Source organism: Coenobita brevimanus, chromosome 61 (genome assembly GCF_032717465.1).
Source record: "Coenobita brevimanus isolate Jiangsu-jjx chromosome 61, ASM3271746v2, whole genome shotgun sequence".
Classification (NCBI taxonomy): domain Eukaryota; kingdom Metazoa; phylum Arthropoda; class Malacostraca; order Decapoda; family Coenobitidae; genus Coenobita; species Coenobita brevimanus.
Window position 1 is genome coordinate 40,029,232 of NC_137014.1, and position 19,179 is coordinate 40,048,410.

Below are 19,179 nucleotides of genomic sequence, written 5' to 3' on the forward strand. Positions count from 1 at the left end.
TCCTCTTTGTTGTCGCCATAGTCCTGGGTTCGTGTTTCTTGTCGGGAAAGGAATCTCCCTAATATCTCCTTCTTAGCGATTTATTTTTGGATGTGGGTGGTTTATATCCTATTGTACTTTATTAATGAAGAGTAGGACAATATTTGAGGGCTTTATGAGAGACAGAAGATAGCAAGGTGTTATGAACAAAATAAATCGCTTAGGAAAATGTGTTAGGGAGCTTACTTGATCAATGAGAATATGAACCATGGCGTCGTCTGTCTTGGGCTTCAGGGGTTCTGTTATGGCGCTTAATGTTCTGCATGTTTGTACTTCTACTGTGTTCTGCTCTGCGTCTGTTATTTTTCTGTCCTGTTCTGTTATGGCGCCTAATGTTCTCTACGTTTGTTCTTCTACTCAGCTGTGTTCTAATCTGTGCCTGTTACTTTTCACCTTCGTGAGGAAATTCAAATCTCTCTCTCTCTCTCTCTTTTTTTTTTTTTTTTTTTTTTTTTTGTAAGTTCGTTTGTCTTTCATTTATGCCGTCAAATTTCATCTCTCGGGCTGCCATGGCTTGCTTTTAAGTTAGTGACATTCTCGATCATTAAGTGGGACAGACCACTAGATTTATTCCGACCATTAAGGGGGTTAATTCTGACTATAAATTCTCCAGCTCCTATGACTCACTCTCGGATGAAGAAAATCGTCTGAGGTTAGTTATATTAAAGTTGTATAGAAAGAAGTGATCATAAGAGTTAACCGGCTAATGGAAGGTGTTTGGAACTGATTTTTTTTTTAGATCAGTATATTTACTCACATGCAAATCTCCGTGTGATGATTAATAATTCCTTTAGTCAGATGATGTTTTCATTGGCTTAATATTAATGTGTGTGTGTGTGTGTGTGTGTGTGTGTGTGTGTGTGTGTGTGTGTGTGTGTGTGTGTGTGTGTGTGTGTGTGTGTGTGTGTGTGTGTGTGTGTGTGTGTGTGTGTGTGTGTGTGTGTGTGTGTGTGTGTGTGTGTGTGTGTGTGTGTGTGTGTGTGTGTGTGTGTGTGTGTGTGTGTGTGTGTGTGTGTGTGTGTGTGTGTGTGTGTGTGTGTGTGTGTGTGTGTGTGTGTGTGTGTGTGTTTTACTCAGCTTATGAGAGGTCCCTAATAGTGAATGGGGGCAATGAAAGCTCTATCCAATACCACCATTTCAGAAAAAAAAGAAAACTTGAATTTATTATGGCTCTCATGAAATATTAGGAATAAAAAAATATATATCGTCGAGTTAATATATCCTAGAACAATAACTCGTATTCTAGTGGGGTAAGGAAGCTCCCTAACGCTTCTTCCTTATCGATTTATTTTTGGATATGGCTGGTTAATATTCCTTTTTAGGTAATTTATGCAGAGTATGGAGACAGTGCATGAAATTATATAACACAGAGGAGCACAGTCAGGTGTAGTAAACAAAAAAATCGCTTAGGAAAAGGTGTTTGGGAGCTTCCTCAATCGACGAGAATATGAGTTAATATCAATGCGAAAACACAACAAGACTCGAAGACATGGATCACAGACGCTTCCGTAATAAGTGACCAGGTTATTTTCGCTAAAGTGTGGCTGGAGGTTGACTATTGGATCAGTGTAGCTCTAGCGGCTCTCTCAGGCTCTATGCTTACTTCCTGATAACTAAAATCATCTGCCATAGCTAGAATATATTACCAGGATTACCAGAGAAGACTCAAGTGTGAAGGGATTAAATTTAGATGTTGAGTATGTACCTCGACTTACTCATCGGCCAGTGTTTGTAGGAGCAGATAATGAAATGCGGGTAATAATATCCGAAGAGTTCTTCAGAAAATACAAGAGTGCGAATAGGAGGACTTCGACAGTGCTGACTCTTCTCTTTTATGGCAAAACTGGGCAAAGCAAAACATTATCAACACCAAAGCAACAGACGGAGAGGAAGGATAAAATTATGAGAACTAAAGTAGAAAATAATGAAAGTGAAAGAAAAGGAGTACAGGTAAACAGGAGAATAGTGAAAGCTATTGGACACAAATTTAAAATCAACACGAACATGAAGAAAACATTGAATCAATTAACTTTAGGGTGCGAATGAAACGAACCAAGTAGCTCATGATAAAGTAAAATAGAAAAAAAAAAGAAAAGATAGAAATACAGAAACCGACATACTGAAGGGAATATCGGAGTGTTCCTTACCAATGCACTAGAGGGAAGACATTTTAAAAAATGTTCTCGTACTAAAGAAGAAAACTCTCTCTCTCTCTCTCTCTCTCTCTCTCTCTCTCTCTCTCTCTCTCTCTCTCCATTTACCTCATTCGCTTCCTTAAGTATATATTAGGTGCTTTTGATGTAGCATTCAATTTTATGGAGTGTTTAGTTATATTAATATATATATATATATATATATATATATATGTATGTGTGTGTGTGTGTGTGTGTGTGTGTGTGTGTGTGTTTTAATCAGCTTATGAGAGGTCCTTAATAGTGAATGGGAGTAATGAAAGCTCTATTTGATCCCACCATATCAAAAAAAGAAAAACTAAATTTGATTATAAGTATAATGAAATATTAGAAATAAAAGAAATACATATAATCGAATTAATATATCCTAGAACAATGGCCCGTATTCGAGTGGTGCAAGAAAGCCCCCTAACGCCTCTTCCTTATCGACTTATTTTTGGTTATGGCTGGTTAATATCCTTTTAAGGGTTATTTATGCAGAATATGACGACATTGCATGAAATTATATAACACAGTGGAGCACAGTAAGGTGTGGTAAACAAAATAAAAATCACTTTGCAAAAGGCGTTTGGGAGCTCCTTTAACCGACGAGAATATGAGTTAATATCAATGCGAAAACACAGGAAGACTTGAAGCCCTGGATCACAGACGCTTTCGTAATCAGTGACCAGGTTATTTTCGCTAAAGTGATGCAGGAAGTTGAATATTGGATCAGTGTAGCTCTAGCGGCTCTCTCAGGCTCTATACTCACTTCCCGGTAACTAAAATTGTCTGACATAGCAAGAATATATCACTAGGATTACCAAGGAAGACTCAAGTGTGAAGGGGTTACTTTCAGATGCCGAATATGTACATCTGGCCTTACTCATAGGCCAATGCAAGTTTATAGAAAAAGGTAATGAAATGTGGGTAGTAATGACCGTAGAGTTCTTCAGAAAATACTAGAGTGCAGTTAGGACGGACTACGACAGTGCTGCCTCTTCTCTTATACGGCAAAACTGGTCAGAGCAAAACATTATCAACACCAAAGCAAGAGACAGACAGAAAAGAAATTATGAAAAGTGAAGATGAAAATGAAAGTGAACAGAAGGATTACAGGTAAACAGGAAAATGGTGAAAGTTAATGGACGAAAATTCTAAAATCAGCCCAAACACGAAGGAAACATTGAATCATTTAACTTTAGGGGGCGAATAAGATGAGCCAAATAGCTCATGATAAAGTAAAATAGAAAAAAAAAAAAGAAGATAGAAATACAGAAGTCGATATATTGAAGGGAAAATAGGAGTGTTGCTAACCAATGCTCTAGAGGATAGATAAAAGAAAAAAAGTCCTCGTGCCAAAGAGGAGAAAACTCTCTCTCTCTCTCTCTCTCTCTCTCCTCGCTTCCTGATAGCTAAAATCGTCCGACATAGCTAGAATATATTACCAGAATTACCAGGCAAGATACAAGTGTGAAGGGATTAAATTTAGATGTTGAATATGTACCCCCGAGGAAAGTTCTGCGTTATACACTCGCTCACCACTTCGAAGTAGTAAATGTGAGACAAGTAGTAGCGAAGCAGTGGCCAACATTTATCTCTCTGGTAACACTGTGAGAAGGATGGGGATGGAAGAGGGAGGGGTAGGAACTATCTGCTCCCCCAGCCTTCCTTCCCCCTTAACCTCTCCCCTCCCACACAGTGGTACTAGACATTTGAGTGTCTGGCTGCTGCTTCACTAGTTGTTGTCTCACGCAGAAAGGTCCGAGCTGGCAGGCAAGTGCATAAGGCGGAACTTTCCTCGGCTGTACCTCTGGGCTTACTCGTCGGCTAGTGCATGTAGGAATAGATAATGAAATGCGGGTAATAATATCCATAGAGTTCGTCAGAAAATACTAGAGTGCAGTTAGGACGGATTCGACAGTGCTGCCTCATCTCCTATACAGCAAAACTGGTCAAAGCAAAACATTATCAACACCAAAACGGCAGACAGAGAGGAAGGAAGGAATTTTTGAAAAGTGAAGTAGAAAATGAAAGTAAAAGAAAAGGAATATTTGAAAAGGAAAATGGTAAAAATTAATGGACAAAAATTTTAAATCAGCACGAAGAAAACATTGAATCAGTTAACTTAAGGGCACGAATGAGATGAATCATATGGCTCATGATAAAGGAAAATAGAAAAAAAAGAAAAGACAGAATACGGAGGTTAACATATTGAAGGGAATATCGGAGTGTTTCTTACCAACGCACTAGAGGAGGAGACATTAAAAAAAAAAAAAAAAAAGTCCTCCTATCAAAGAAGAGAAAAAACTCTCTCTCTCTCTCTCTCTCTCTCTCTCTCTCTCTCTCTCTCTCTCTCTCTCTCTCTCCAGTAACCTAATTCGCCTCCTTAAGTATATATTAGATGCTTTTGATGTTTCATTCAATTTTATGGAGTGTTTAGTTATATCAATATGTGAGTTTGTGTGTGTGTGTGTGTGTGTGTGTGTGTGTGTTGCATTAAGACGGTTCTATCTTTAGGAGTACCCAGAACCCCAACCTTCTACATCCTCAATTATAAGAATTTCGAACCTAAGCCTGAACCCTGCAGACCTGACAACCATTAAAATTAGTTTCTGGATATTTGCTTTTGTCCAGGTAACGTTTTCGTAACTCTATCTGGACTCTTCCTAGAAAATATCAGATTGAAATTGGGTACGGGTATTACAGTCAATGCATAAATTATAATCGTGAAACATGTGTAACAAAGTCTGTTGATTTTAAGAGAGAGAGAGAGAGAGAGAGAGAGAGAGAGAGAGAGAGAGAGAGAGAGAGAGAGAGAGAGAGAGAGAGAGAGAGAGAGAGAGAGAGAGAGAGAAGCTGTGGTACTGATATCGTTGAAATGTAGCGCAGCAACAACTCAAACTTTATTTAAGACGTCATAATGCTAATGACGTTTAGATATTAACAAAATTATTATCTCTAGAGGAACAGGCAAAAATACTAAAAGATATCTCGATCCTGATGATGTTGAATCATAGAAAAATAAATAAATAGTTTGACCTCACTGTGACCCTGAGTGACAAAATTAATAAAAGAAGTTGCGATAGTGTTTGAACTAGAAATACAATATGATGGATGAATTTGGCTGCGTCCTTAAGTAGCAAGATGTTAGATGTTCACCCCCATCCTTGTTAGAAGCTAGGATAGGGATGCACAAACGCAATTACGATCATTTCCCTGTCACAACTTAGGTTTTGATTTGCAGGAAAGACAATGAGGGTGTCGAATCTTCCTCCGTTTCCTGTTCTAACTTCATAAATAAGTCTCAGTTGCGACGCGAAAATTACTGCAGGTTATAAGTGTTTTCTGCAGGATGATCAGGGAAAGAAGTGAAGTATATACCCCTACCTATTTTATCCTGTGAAAACGTGTCTCAGGTACGACAGGGAATCGATCGTAAGTATGTTTGAGAATCCCACCACATAGACGCAAAATAGAGAGGATACTATAAACTGCTTTTGACCTCTGCACTATACTCCTTTTACTCTAATTTGGCTTAAAATTGCCATCTCTCTATCTTAAAATATGAGTTGCAACGACAGATTAAACCATAGTATGATGCTAGTCATGAAGAAGTGTAATGGGAAGGATGTAAAGCTTTAGTATTATCCTTTTGTGTCACTCAGCTACAGGAAATAAGCTGCCTAAGGACGAAAATCTGGGCCAGGTTAAGGAAAAAAGACTATAGTAAGAAATTAAAGACTCTGATGTTGAAATATTAAAAAAAAACAGTCTCAATTCTGGACTCACGTGCGACCCTAAGCAAGAGGGCGTTGGAATGACCGTCGCCCTCGGAGTTTGATGCCAGACAAGCGTACAATCCCGCATCTTCCCTCCTGACCGGGGACACCTGCAGCCGCCAGTCGTCCCTCCGCCACCTACGACCTCCATCACCCACCACACGACCCTGGGGATTATAGAGCATTCAGACGCTGCAGTGAGAGAGAGAGAGAGAGAGAGAGAGAGAGAGAGAGAGAGAGAGAGAGAGAGAGAGAGAGAGAGAGAGAGAGAGAGAGAGAGAGAGAGAGAGAGAGAGAGAGAGAGAGAGGAAACTGAACGGTGAAAGAAATGGCCACAGGAATAATAACACAGATCACACAGACGTTTCGGTCCCTGTGCGATAAAGGAGGGAGATAGAAACGCAAAGACAAGGGGGAGAAAGAAATGGCTTTGGGGAGAGAGACACCACCAACCACCCTCCCCCACCAAAACGCCCCTGGGGAGGAAGAGTTACACAGAGCATGCAGACGTAGGGGACAAGATTTTCAGATAGAGCGAGAATTCGAACATTATCTATGGGGCGAAAAAGAGGGAGCAGAGAGATAAAGGATGGGGAGAGAGGGAGATAAAGATGCAGGGTGAGAGTGGAAGCGAAGAGTTACTTAGACTATATGGACGGCAAGGTGCCAGTGGAATAAAGGAAGGGAAAAGAGGTAGAAACAGAGAAGGGGAAGATGATTTAGGGGAAACAGAGGTAGGTGCAGGGGAGGGGAAGTAGCAGAGAGTTAGGGGAAAAACAGGTAGATGGAGAGAAGTTAAAGATGGAGAGAGTTAGAAGTGAAGAAAGGTAGACAGAGAGGAGGAAGAGGTGGAGCAAGTTAGGGGAAAGAGGTAGATGGAGGGGAGGGAAAGGTGGAGAGAATTTGGGGAAAAGAAGGAGTTGGAAGGGAGGGAAAAATGGAGAAGTTAGAGGAAGAGAGATTGGGGAAGGGGGAGATGGAGAGAGTTAAGGGAAAAGAGAGGCAGACAGAGGTAGGGGAAGAGAGGAAGAATCAAGGAAAGGAAAGTTAAAGAAAGTTAACTAAGAGGTGAAGAAATGAGCTCTCTCTTATCATGTTTTTGCTCTTTCTTGGGGGGAAAATCTTATGGGCTTCTGGTTTTGCTTCCTTCTCCATGTATAAAAAAAAATACCTACGTTGTGGAGCCATGTGACGTTGTAGGCTGGGGGATGGGAAGTTACGGAGCAGTGAAAGGTGAGGTCGCTTCCTTCCTTAGCCACGTAGCCTCCGTCCTCGGCCTCGTAGCCCCCCTCGCCTCCCTCCACCACTAGCCTGGCCTCGGGGACGTCTGGAAAACATGGTGGTCAAGTGGTCAGGGATGTAGTCAGCTCCCCCCCCCAAAAAAAAAAAAAAAAAAGACGCACGTTCGATCCACAAGTGGAGCCAGGAACAAGTATGAAATTTTGAATTTCATTGATTTTCCACTGGACCCACTGACGTATTAAATAAAAAAAAAATAATACCACCACAACAATCTTCAATGAGACAGCCCTAGGATATACTTAAAGTAGTCGATGGGTATGAGCACCGTTTTTTTTTTTTTTCTGTCCGACTCTGGGCATAGGCTTCACAGCCTGCTTCCAAGGCCCAGTAGTCCTCCTACACACCATACACCTCTACATGTCACCACTTCGGCGCTAACACTCACCGTCCATATTGAATACTTGCTAGGGCTGTCTCATACAGGACTGGTTTATTGGTATTAGCGGAGGTATTTTTACGACATGTCGGCGGGTTTTCTGGTAGATCAGTAAAGTCTGATTTTAAGAAATTCAGATCCTTAAACTGTTCCCTGCCCCATCCGGGATTTGAACCTGAGTCCGATAGAACTGCAGACCATCTCTCGTCCAATTGAGCCACCGCCTCCCACAAGTGGTAACATGTGAAGGATATTGGGATGTACGAGAACACCTGAGCATCAGGGAATGGACTACCAAATCTATACTCAAAACCACACACACACACACACACACACACACACACACACACACACACACACACACACACACACACACACACACACACACACACACCGCTCGCCGGCGCAGTGGTAACGTTCTCGCTTGCCAACTGGTGGACGGGAGTTCGCGCCTCGCTCAGGTTGCGAAAAGTTTCACTGACGAAGTGGGTGGTTACTGTCTCCCTGGAGCAAGGGGACGGGTGTGTGCGTGTGTGAAGGTCACAGCCTTGCCCTTAGATCGGACTATATGAGCTCTCAGCTCCCTTCCGGGAGGGTAAAAGCTGACGATCACGACCATCAAGTGATCCTGACCGACCCGGTGAATTACACACACACACACACACACACGATTTTAACGTCAAATATCTATTTCTTCATTTTCATCTAACTGTGTGAATCTATCTGTAAGCTTGTCTGGATATTTATCTATCTACTGTATATTTATCTATCTACACGCTTCGCCTCCTCGACCATTAGCAAAGAAAAAAAAAGATAAATAAAAAATGAATCTTGATGTTTTTTCTTTTCATTCAGTTACTTTCACCTCACATGTTTCTCACTCCTGACATTTCTACGTTCTTTTCTTTTTCTTCCATTTATTACTTTCGATTTTCCATATATTGTGTATTCTCTCTCTCTCTCTCTCTCTCTCTCTCTCTCTCTCTCTCTCTCTCTCTCTCTCTCTCTCTCTCTCTCTCTCTCTCTCTCTCTCTCTCTCTCTCTCTCTCGGGTAAATAAAAGCTACCTCTAAACTCAGCAGTTCAGAAAGTCTCCTAAAAGTTCAATAACATACTCTGAACCTAGGAAAAAAACAAAAATGTCCTCAGATTGAAGAGGTTAATTCCGTCACTACGAGAGATCCTTATTATGCTGAATGATATACCCGTCATTAGCAAGAATAAAGGAATCATGGGATTGTACAGGAACAATTGTATGTCTTCCATTACTTCGACGCCTCTCTCTCCCCTATTTCCTTACCTTCCTCCTTTCTCTCCCTCCATCCCCTCCTTCCTCTACACTTTTCTCTCCCTCCATCTCTTCCTTTGTCTCCCTGCATCCACCTTCCTATCTTTCTCTACATCCTCCCCTTCTCTTCCTCCTTTCTCTCCCTCCATCCCCCCCTTCCCTTCCTCCCTGTTTCACTCCCTCCATCCCTTCCTTCCACTCCTCCTTTCTCTTCCTCCATCCCCTCCCTCCTCTCGTCCATTCTCCCCCTCCTATTTCTCCTTCCCCTCCTCCTTTCTTTCCCACTGTCCCTCCTCTTTTCTCTCTTTCCATCCCTTCCTTCCTTTACTCCTTCCTCTCTCTCCACCTCCTCCTTCCCTTCCTCCCTTCTTTCCCTCCTTTCCTCCTCCTCCTCCTCCCCCTGCTCCCCATGTACAACCCCAACACTGCTTTAATTCCTTGTAACGGGACGGTGCTGTATTCTCCTGTAATTGACCTCCATGCTTAGTTTACATAATTAGCCCTTACAGTACAATGACCGCTCTTTAACCCCATCATTACGAGAACCTTATTTATTTATTTATTTGCTTGGGATGGCCGTCTAGAAGTGGAAAGGTCAACGAAAGATGTTTTGAAGCCCGTTTTCTAAGCTAAATAAACGTGTCTTTTAGTAACATCCATCAACATCATCATCATCATCATCATCATCATCATCATCATTATCATCATCATCATCATGACCTCTTTCCCTGATTCGGATGGGTTGAACATTTATATATAACAATAATGGAAAATAACAGAAGCGATCTCATGGAAGAGGCAAAATGACATACTCTTATTTCTTAATTTAAAAAAAGTAAAATAAAATAAAACCAAATAAAAATAAAAGACATCCTCGACCAGAATAAGCACAATGTCAGTCTCCCCTTGCCCCATCCCCCTGACGACAAGCTTTATATAAGCGGGACAAGGCTGTAATGTCTTGTAACGGGAGGGTGTTGGACTGGTGGAGTGCCGCTGTAACTGGCGTGTTCTGGTGTGTTCTGGTATACCCGCCCACACTGCATAGGCGCCAAAATTATTCCCCTAATCCCTTCACTACGACGATCATTTAGCCACCTTCGCTACCTTGACTTTTCACAACGAGGACTACAAAATTAAAGGGAAAAAAAGAGGCTCCTTGTAATACTGAGATAATAATTGTAAACTGTCTACCTAACTTGTCTCCTAAGTTAATAGTGTGGCTAGTCAATAACGAGAACACTAAACGTCATCACATCAATGAACACAATTGATATATCTCCCTTTACCCCGCCTCGTAGGAACATGCCACCAACAAACAGAATATGGGAACTGTAATTACATACATACATACATACATATATACATACATACATATATTAACTAGTGAGTGGTGGGATAGTGTAGTGGCTTTGTAATTTCTGTGTTCTCTGTTAACTAGCCCAGCTGAATAGCGTAATAAATCACCATCATGTTCCTTTACTAAAATGTTGTTCTTTGTATATTTTTATCTACAAAATCTTTTTCTTTACCTTAGGAGGCTCTTCCGTTAGCGAATTGTAGAAGGTATATTTAACCCCTCCAGGTCAAATTAAGCTGAAGAAACTTGTCTGGAGGAAGATAAGTAATGTCAAACGAGGTCATGGTCGAGGACTAGGCTAAGTGATACATTTTCCTCTGCCCCGCCTCTTGTTTCCCTCTCCCCCTCCCCTCCGTCCGTGGCGTGTACACCCAGACCACTGCTGTAATGCCTTGTAACGTGAGGGGGCTGGTCTGGTGTGGTCTGGTGTGGTCTCCTGTAACTGTCTCCCCTGCACTTCCGACTCTCACCATTCATGTACCTCTGGCCACCGTTGTGAAATATTTTAACTCTTTTAGTTGGAATGCCTACCCCCTCACTCTCTCTCACTCTCTCTCTCTCTCTCTCTCTCTCTCTCTCTCTCTCTCACTCTCTCTCTTTTAATCAACCATTTTTATCCAGCACCACCGACGCGCCTCTCGTAGTGAATGTGTTCCAGCTATCTTCACCAAACCCTCAAGCACAACATTTTTTTTTTTTTTTTTTTTTTTTTTTTTGCTATTTAACCAAGGGAAGAAGGTAAATCTCGTCCTTCACCCCACCGACCCTAATGCAAGAAGTACCAGTCTTTAATATACATTAGCTCCCTTGACTATCCTCTTCATCACCATACCTGCATTTTCACTCTTATCTCTAAACACTTTTCTTTAGCTAAAACACAAAACAAAACAAAATAAAACAAAAGACTAAACAAGGCCAAGACCATGAACAGGAAAACTTAATCTTAAATCCAACCACTTTCAAGCCCAAATTCTCGTAGGGTAAGAAGGATCCCAAGCACCTTTTCCTTAGCGATTTAGCTTTGAATATGGATGGTTAATGTCCTGTACGTTAGTTATGTAGAGTATGGGGATATTCGAATGATTTATGTAACACGGAGATGGACGGTACGATGTAATATGCAAAACAAGTCGCTTAGGAACAGGTGTAAAGAAGCATCCTTATTTAACGAGAAGAGAATTATTACTTATTAAAACCCCTCCTTGACTGTCATTTACGTAACACCTGCTGTTTAATTGTGAGATGTAGCCAGCCTAACTTCCACATAATAAAAGGTAGTCAACAACGATAGCGAAAGGTCAGACGTTCCATCATCATCATCATCATCATCATCATCATCATCATCATCATCATCATCATCATCATTATCATCATCATCATCATCATCATCTGCTCTAAAAGTTATATACTTAAAAAAATTGCGGGTTGTTCACACCTTTGTCTTAATCCCCTCAGTCTAATGACTTTTTAAAAATATCTTTATATCCAAATGATTTGATTCAGAATACAAGAGATTTTTCGAACCGGACGGCTTAGCTATAGACTTAACTTCAGGACTAATACAGACCCCCTGAATTTGGAAGAAAAACCGTCTGCAGATAGGGAGAATATAAAACTGCGTCATCGGACTGAATTGGCTAATTCTATGGACCAAAGAATGTTACAAAGAGTGCCATAAAGGTGTTACAAAGTGAGGGAAGGGTACAGCTGCATTAGTCTCCTCTGTTGTACTACTGTTCTCTACGGCACTGCAAAATGATAAAGGCAGAACGGAGGCAGGAGAATTGTGGAGCCGAGGGAGCTCTGTGTACAGCTGCCCGGCCTAGTTATGGGGATTGTGGTTCTGCTTTTTTACCTGTGTTGGCTGTGTTACCTTGGCTGTGTTATGTTGACCGTGTTTTGTTGGCTGTGTTACGTTGACTATGGGTATACCTCTACTGGCTGTGTTTTTACGTGCTTTCATTTTACTGGCTTTGTTTTTCGCCCTTGCTTACATGTGGAGGTTGTGTTTTTCTCTCTGTTTTTACCTCTGTAGGCTGTGATTTTAATTGCTTTTACCTCTGCTGTTTTTGTGTTCAATTGGGCTGGCTAGTTAAAGGGATTGTGACTTTGTTGTTACCTTTGTTAACTGTGTTTTGTTGGCTGTGTATATCTCTGTTACCCATGTTTTCACTGTTATAGTCTCTGTTTGCTCTGTTTTATCTGTTTTATTTTCTGCTTGCTGTGTTTTTTAATATTTTTCAATGGTCTCTGTATACTGCTTGGCTGGGAGGTTACACAGGTTATAGTTTTGTCTTTGTTGGGTCTTTTATGCTGGCTGTTCTTTGGCCTCCTCTTTTTCTGTTCACTGTCCTTAACCCGTCCCTCACCTCTGATCTCTGGGTATATCTTGGCCAGGTGGTTGCATGGATCATGGCTGTGTTTTTACCTCTGCTGACTATGCTATGTTGACTGTTTCTATGACTATTTCGTCGCCTGTGTTACGAAGACTGCATAAAAAAATCAACCTAGACACTGTGTTTAAGGATAAAATATTCTCGACCCAACTCCGAGCTTCTTCAGGTACAGAGAAAGAAGGAACATAAAAGATAAATATTTCTAAACACAACATCCGTCTCTATTCATACCTGTTGTACCTCCTCCATAAACACAATATACATATGTGTGTATTATTCTTCCATTTGAACGATTGGCGCCACTGTGAAATCAAAACACAAGTGGCCAGTGTTATTATTTATGCTGGCAGTGTATTTGCTTGCTGTATATCTTGGCTGTGTATTTATGTTTGATGGCTGTGTATATTTTGCTGTATTTCGTGGGCTGTTTTATATTCTGTTGGCTGTGTATTTGTTCCCAGTATTTTGTCGCCTGTGTTTTTATGTATGTTGGTTTGTGTATTTGCTGGCTACATTTTTTTCATTCCTATTGGTTGTATATCTGTTTGCTGTATTTTGTTGGCTGTGTTTTTATGTGTTTGCTTTGTATTTGCTGCATATTGCTGGCTGTGTTTTTGTACATCTTGTCTCTGTCATCTATGCTCAAGTGAAGACAGGAACAGAGAATATACGATGAAGGTTCTGTGTTGCGAGGAAATTTACCTCTGTTGGCTGTTTTTTTCAGTTTTACCTCTGTCTTTGCCATTGTTAGTTGCGCATTTACTCTTGACCATATTTTTGGTCCTGGCGAGGGAGGTCTTAACGTGGTGGCACCGATATGACTGATCGGCTCCCCTGCCCAGTTATATAAATGTCTCTCAACTTTCTTCCCTATGTCGCTAAATGAGGATGATGGAGAGTCTCTGGTTCACTTATTTTACGTCCAGATGAACCTCGGGACAGAACAACAACAACAGTAGCTTTGTTCTTGCTTTAGGTGCCTGTGTTTTATCTCTGTTGGCTCTTTCATCGCGTCTGCTGGTGGTGATTTGGCTGTGTTTATGCCTCTGTTGGCTGTGTTTTTGCAGCTCTGTTGGCTCTGTTTTATTGGATGTGTTTTGTAGGCTTTTTCTTGTTTTGTTTTTACCTGTGCTGGCTATAATTTTTTGTCTGTATTTTACTAGCTGTATTTTATCGACTGTGTGTTTTACTTCTATTAGCTGTTTTTTTTTTTTCCTTTGGTTGTGCTTTTACCTGATGGCTGTGTTTTTAAAGTAATGGGTCACTGCTGTGTCGAAGTTTATAGTGGCTGGGAGTCCTGTGAGGGTTAAAGGAGAAAGGTGGTGAAGCGAGAGTGTGTGTGTGTGTGTGTGTGTGTGTGTGTGTGTGTGTGTGTGTGTGTGTGTGTGTGTTCGAGTCAGACACCAAAAGTTAAATATTTTACATTTTGGCACGATGATAAACGACCCCCCTCGAAGTTTATATGCATTCGGTTTTAGAATTTGGTGAACTAAAAAAAAAAAAAAAAAAGTTCTATTTTTTGTAGTTAGAATTTTGTGCCGAAACTACCGTCAAATTTTCATGTATATATTTTAGTGGCTTAAAAGCACCTTCGAATATAGCTAAGGTTTATAGTAATGATTATAGAACTGGATTTTCATACTTGAAGCTTAGTGTCAGGAAATTTATTGAAATTTTGTAGACTGCTGCACTGAACTGTCCCGGTGCTGTGTAGGCCATGGAACACTCCCTATCAATCAAGCAGTATTAACTTCACGAAAATATCAATAAAAAATAAATGTAACTGTGCTCTATTTCAAAAGGCCCTCCGAGCAATTTTTTTATCCTTTCAATCAGAGGACGTGGTTTTATGGTGTATTTTTGCTATATTCAGGCGATTTTAATATATGAGGAGAGAAAATACATAGTGCAGAAATTAATGGAGACTGTATTTAACCCCTCCACTTCGAAAATTTATCCTGAGGAGAAAAAAATCGTCTGAAAGTAGCAAGAGTAAACAAAAAATCACCATCTTGATGGGGTTACGGGTACGAGGGGTCTCCTAAGTTGAGTGAAATCGTCTGACCGTAGCAAGAAAATATACACAGGATGTTATCATACGCAAGGCACAAATGATAAAGAATATACCAGAATAATTATCCAACTGCCCCGCAGTTCATTAAACCAGCTTTTTTTTTTTTTTTAATCTTTTTCCTACGATATTCTCTCATAACTGACCAATGAACAAAACACTGCATTTTTAAAAAGCACTAATCATCATCATCATCATCATCATTTTTTTTTCACATATTCACCAAAGGATGGGGAACTACGCTGTTACAAAGGCAGTTAAAAAGCATTCATAATGCGCATGCCTCCGTCAACGCCAATAAAATCTATAGTTCAATTCTATTTCGCGATCCGAGAGCCACCTCAAAATGTAATAAACTCCCCCTTGACCCGCTGTCCACTTGTGACAACTCTTTTAGATATTATCAACACAAACAGCCACGCAGACAAACAGACACGGATCAATCAATAGCATCCTTCAAACTTAATTGGTGGAGGTAATTAAGGGTATGAGATACAAGTGTAAAAGGTAACCCCGTGCAGGACGGAATGGCATCGGCTCTCAGGTATTTAAGAGGATAAGTGAATCATGGGCCACTTTGCTGCTAATGCCATAGTGCGCTGGAAGTGAGGGGGCGCTACCGACAGTGCCATGATAACTTTAATAACTGGATTGAAACGCTTATCTATTCCATCTAACGTTTGACGATTTTATTCATTTCAGAAAAACCTGTTCCAAATGGAGAGGTAAAATGTAGCCATCTTTAATCCACTCACTACCACCAGGCTTACCTCATGAACTGAAAATTAATCGCTTGGGGACGGCAAGATTAAACTACAGAAACACATAATCGAGGCGTTAGTTAAGAGGGTAAGTGAATCATTTTCCAATCTGCTGCTAATCCCATGCCCGCACAGGAAGTCAGGGTTACATCAATATTGCAATCATCTATTAAATACGAAGAGACTATTTTTTTTTTTAGGAATTGCTTTGCTATCACTAACCTTTTGTATTTGCTACTATACCCCATTTACTCTAACTTGGCATAAAACTGCCGCCTCTCCATCTTGAATGCTGAGTTGTAACAAAAGAATAATATTAGAATACAACGCAGCCACGAAGATGTGCTGTGTAAAGGATGCAGAACAGTAGCAGGCCTATTGTCTTTTTCAGCCACTTGGCTATGCGAACTGACACAAGGGAAAAAATCTGGGTCATGTTAATGCGAAAGAGCTATAGCATCTTTCCAACGATATTTCTTCATACTAAAGTGAATGGGTAGAGTCCGGAAATGAAAACAAGACAGCAATAATCAGAAGTCAGCAGTATGGACAGTAAAAAGAAAAGAAAAAAAAAAAAAGATAAAAAATAAAATAAAAATAAAATCTATGAGACCGTCCGGATGAAGTGGTCTGTTTCCTGCAGCCCATTTTGCTTGCATCCTGATCAATCTGAGCCTGCAATAATGGCAAAGGAAAAAAAAAAAAAAAAGAAGACACCAGCGTTTTGCTAAACTGGCCCAGACCGATAATTGTACGTACGTTTCAAGTAGAGTAATATATTGGTAATTATGAGTGACAGTACCCATATATCACAGAAAATCCCACTTAAGCTGAATGAAACCGTCTTCCATTAACAGAAAATAAAACGTAAAATGATGCTACTTTATTGATACAACAGAAGGAGACTGTCTCTAACCTCTGGTGGCGCTGAGTAAGGTAGAAGCTGGCAGGGTATAAGGAAAGGCAAGGGATAGGCAGAGGCTTAGCAGGGTTTGAGAGTGAGGCAGAAGGTGGCAGAGTATATGGAAAGACAAAGGAGAGGCACAGGATAGGCAGGGACTGGTAGTGAGACAGAAGGTGGCAGGGTATAAGGAAAGACAGGGGAGAGGTAGAGGTTAAGCAGGGATTAGCAGTGAAGCAGAAGGTGGCTGAGTATGAGGAAACACAAGGGAGAGGCAGAGGTTAGGCAGGGTTAATGAGTATCCTGGCTCTAGGGAACTGGGTGCAAGTAGGGTCCGGAGTGAGGCAGGGAGAGTGGTGAGGCAGTGCGGCAAGAGGGAAGTGAGACAAAATTAAGGAAAGAGGGTGAGGAGGCAGAGGTAAGGCAGAAGTGATCCAAGACGGTACTGAGGCAGGGGTGAGGCAAGATGGTAGTGAGGCAGGAGTGAGTTAAGAGGATGATGAAGCAAGGGAGGGGGTGAGGCAAGAAGGTTGTGAGGAAGGAGGAAACTTTGAGGCAAGGATAGTGCTAAGGTAGGTGGAGGGACAGTGAGGGGATGAGGCAGAAGTGGTGGTGATGCAAGAGCGAGTCAGGAGGCAAGGGTGAGGCAAACAGCGTGGTCCTAGCGGTAAATATGTGGGGTGAGGCAGGATGGTGAGGCAGATGGGTGGTATTATGGTGCAGAGGGGAGGGTGTAGCATAGTACTGTATGTTAATGGAATAACTACACACACACACACACACACACACACACACACACACACACACACACACACACCTGCATATCCTCCTCATTACATCAGCTATACGCAACACTCGCCTTTATGATTGTGGGATACTGAATATACCGTATACTGTGGATAGATAGATCAATATAGCTAGATTGAATGATGGATGGATAGATGGATAGATGGATAGATAGATAGATAGATAGATAAACAGACAGTCAGAGGTAGATAGACAGACAGATAGACAGACAGATAGATGAATGGATGAATGGACAGATAGAAATGGACACATAGATAGATGGATAGATAGATAGACTGATTGATAGATATATAGATAGATAGATAGACAGGCAGAGAGACAAATAGACAGGCAGATCATGAACAGACTGTGCTCCACGACTAAAAAAAATGTCAGAACGCGTTGTGGTCTTTTTAACTAACGATGGAAAGGCAAAACTAGGTCAGGCTGGGTCAGGATCAGTTAGTGTGGGAATTTTCGCTTCATGCTTGGTTAGTAAAAAATACCCACAGCGCCACTTTTCGGTCTTTGAGCCTAGCGTATATTATTTTATATTCCGTATACTATGCTACACGCTTCAGTAGACTCCGCCCGTGAGCGAGAGAAAGCGACCCCCCCCCTCTCTCTCTCTCTCTCTCTCTCACACACACACACACACACACACACACACACACACACACACACACACACACACACACACACACACACACACACATACTGAATAAAACTACGTGACAAGTAGCAAAAATAAGATATACAGAAATCTATCAGGTAATCTAGGTGTTAACTGCTATTTGTGGTCCCCTCCTCACACCTCGTTTGTCATGTGATCGCCCATTCTAACCACACTTCATCTGGCCCTTGTTCGGTGTGTGTGTGTGTGTGTGTGTGTGTGTGTGTGTGTGTGTGTGTGTGTGTGTGTGTGTGTGTGTGTGTGTGTGTGTGTGTGTGTGTGTGCATTTTAGGGGACTCAAATCCATATTCCTGGTGATCTAGTGGGATGAGGCGCTTAAACTGCCTGTAGCCTATAGGGTTTTAGATCGAGAGGATATACTTCTTTCACCTTAACTTGGCCCAGATTGTCGTCCTTTTGCAGCTTAGTTCACACAGCTCAGTGGCAGAAAATGACAATACTAAGACTCTACATCCTCTCCATACCGCGTCCTCGTTATGAGCGCCATATTCTAGTGCTAATTTATTGCTACAACTCAGCGTTAATAATGAGGGGATGACAAGTTTAGGCTAAGGTAAAGCAAAAAGAGTATAGTGTTTTCCTCCAGTTAATGCCAGACGATTTTATGTAGATGAGAGTGAGTTATGGCAGCCAGAAAGATAATGGGAAGAGGCACTTAGACGATTTTGTTGAGCTGAGTGAGCCATAGGAGCCTGAGGGAGTCAATATGGAAGGGTGCTTAGACGATTCTGTTCAACTGAGAGTGAGTCATAAGAGGAAAGACTTATATGGAAAGGTATTCAGGCGATTTTGTTCAGCTGAGCGTGAGTTATAGGAACTTGAGAGAGTTAATATGGAGAGGTACTCAGACGATTTTTATGCGACTGAGAGAGTCAATGTGGAGAGGTACTTGGACGATTTTATTCAGCTGAGAGAGTCAATATGGAGAGGGATTCAGACGATTTGGTCCAGCTGAGAGCTAATATGGAAATGTACTTAAGGCGATTTTGTATAGGTGAGAGATGGAAAGGGATTCAGACGATTTTGTTCAGCACAGAGAGTCATAGAAGCCTGAGAGAATTAATAAAGAAAACTAGCCATTAAAAAGTAAAGAGTCTGGCGGTGATTGTAATGTTGCACACTGAGATAGCCTTGAGCAGCTCGATTATATAGTTCACATAAACCCTTTAATGGCGACGACCCTTCCAGCCAGGCGGCGAGAACGACCAATAAAGTCTCTCAAAAGGTCGTTCTCCCGTGGCCCTAGGAGGCTC

At 41.3% G+C, this 19,179-nt stretch overlaps 1 protein-coding gene across 1 annotated transcript in view; it reads right to left on the reverse strand.

The window, feature by feature from the left end:
- Positions 1-19,179, reverse strand: part of LOC145403772 (uncharacterized) — a 71,803-nt gene that overhangs the window by 37,402 nt on the left and 15,222 nt on the right. Inside the window, exons 7-8 of the mRNA XM_080275450.1 lie at positions 7,168-7,319; positions 6,003-6,159 (exon numbers count right to left, since the gene is read on the reverse strand). Coding sequence (XP_080131576.1) covers positions 6,003-6,159; positions 7,168-7,319 — 309 coding nt within the window. The remainder of the gene's footprint in view (positions 1-6,002; positions 6,160-7,167; positions 7,320-19,179) is intronic.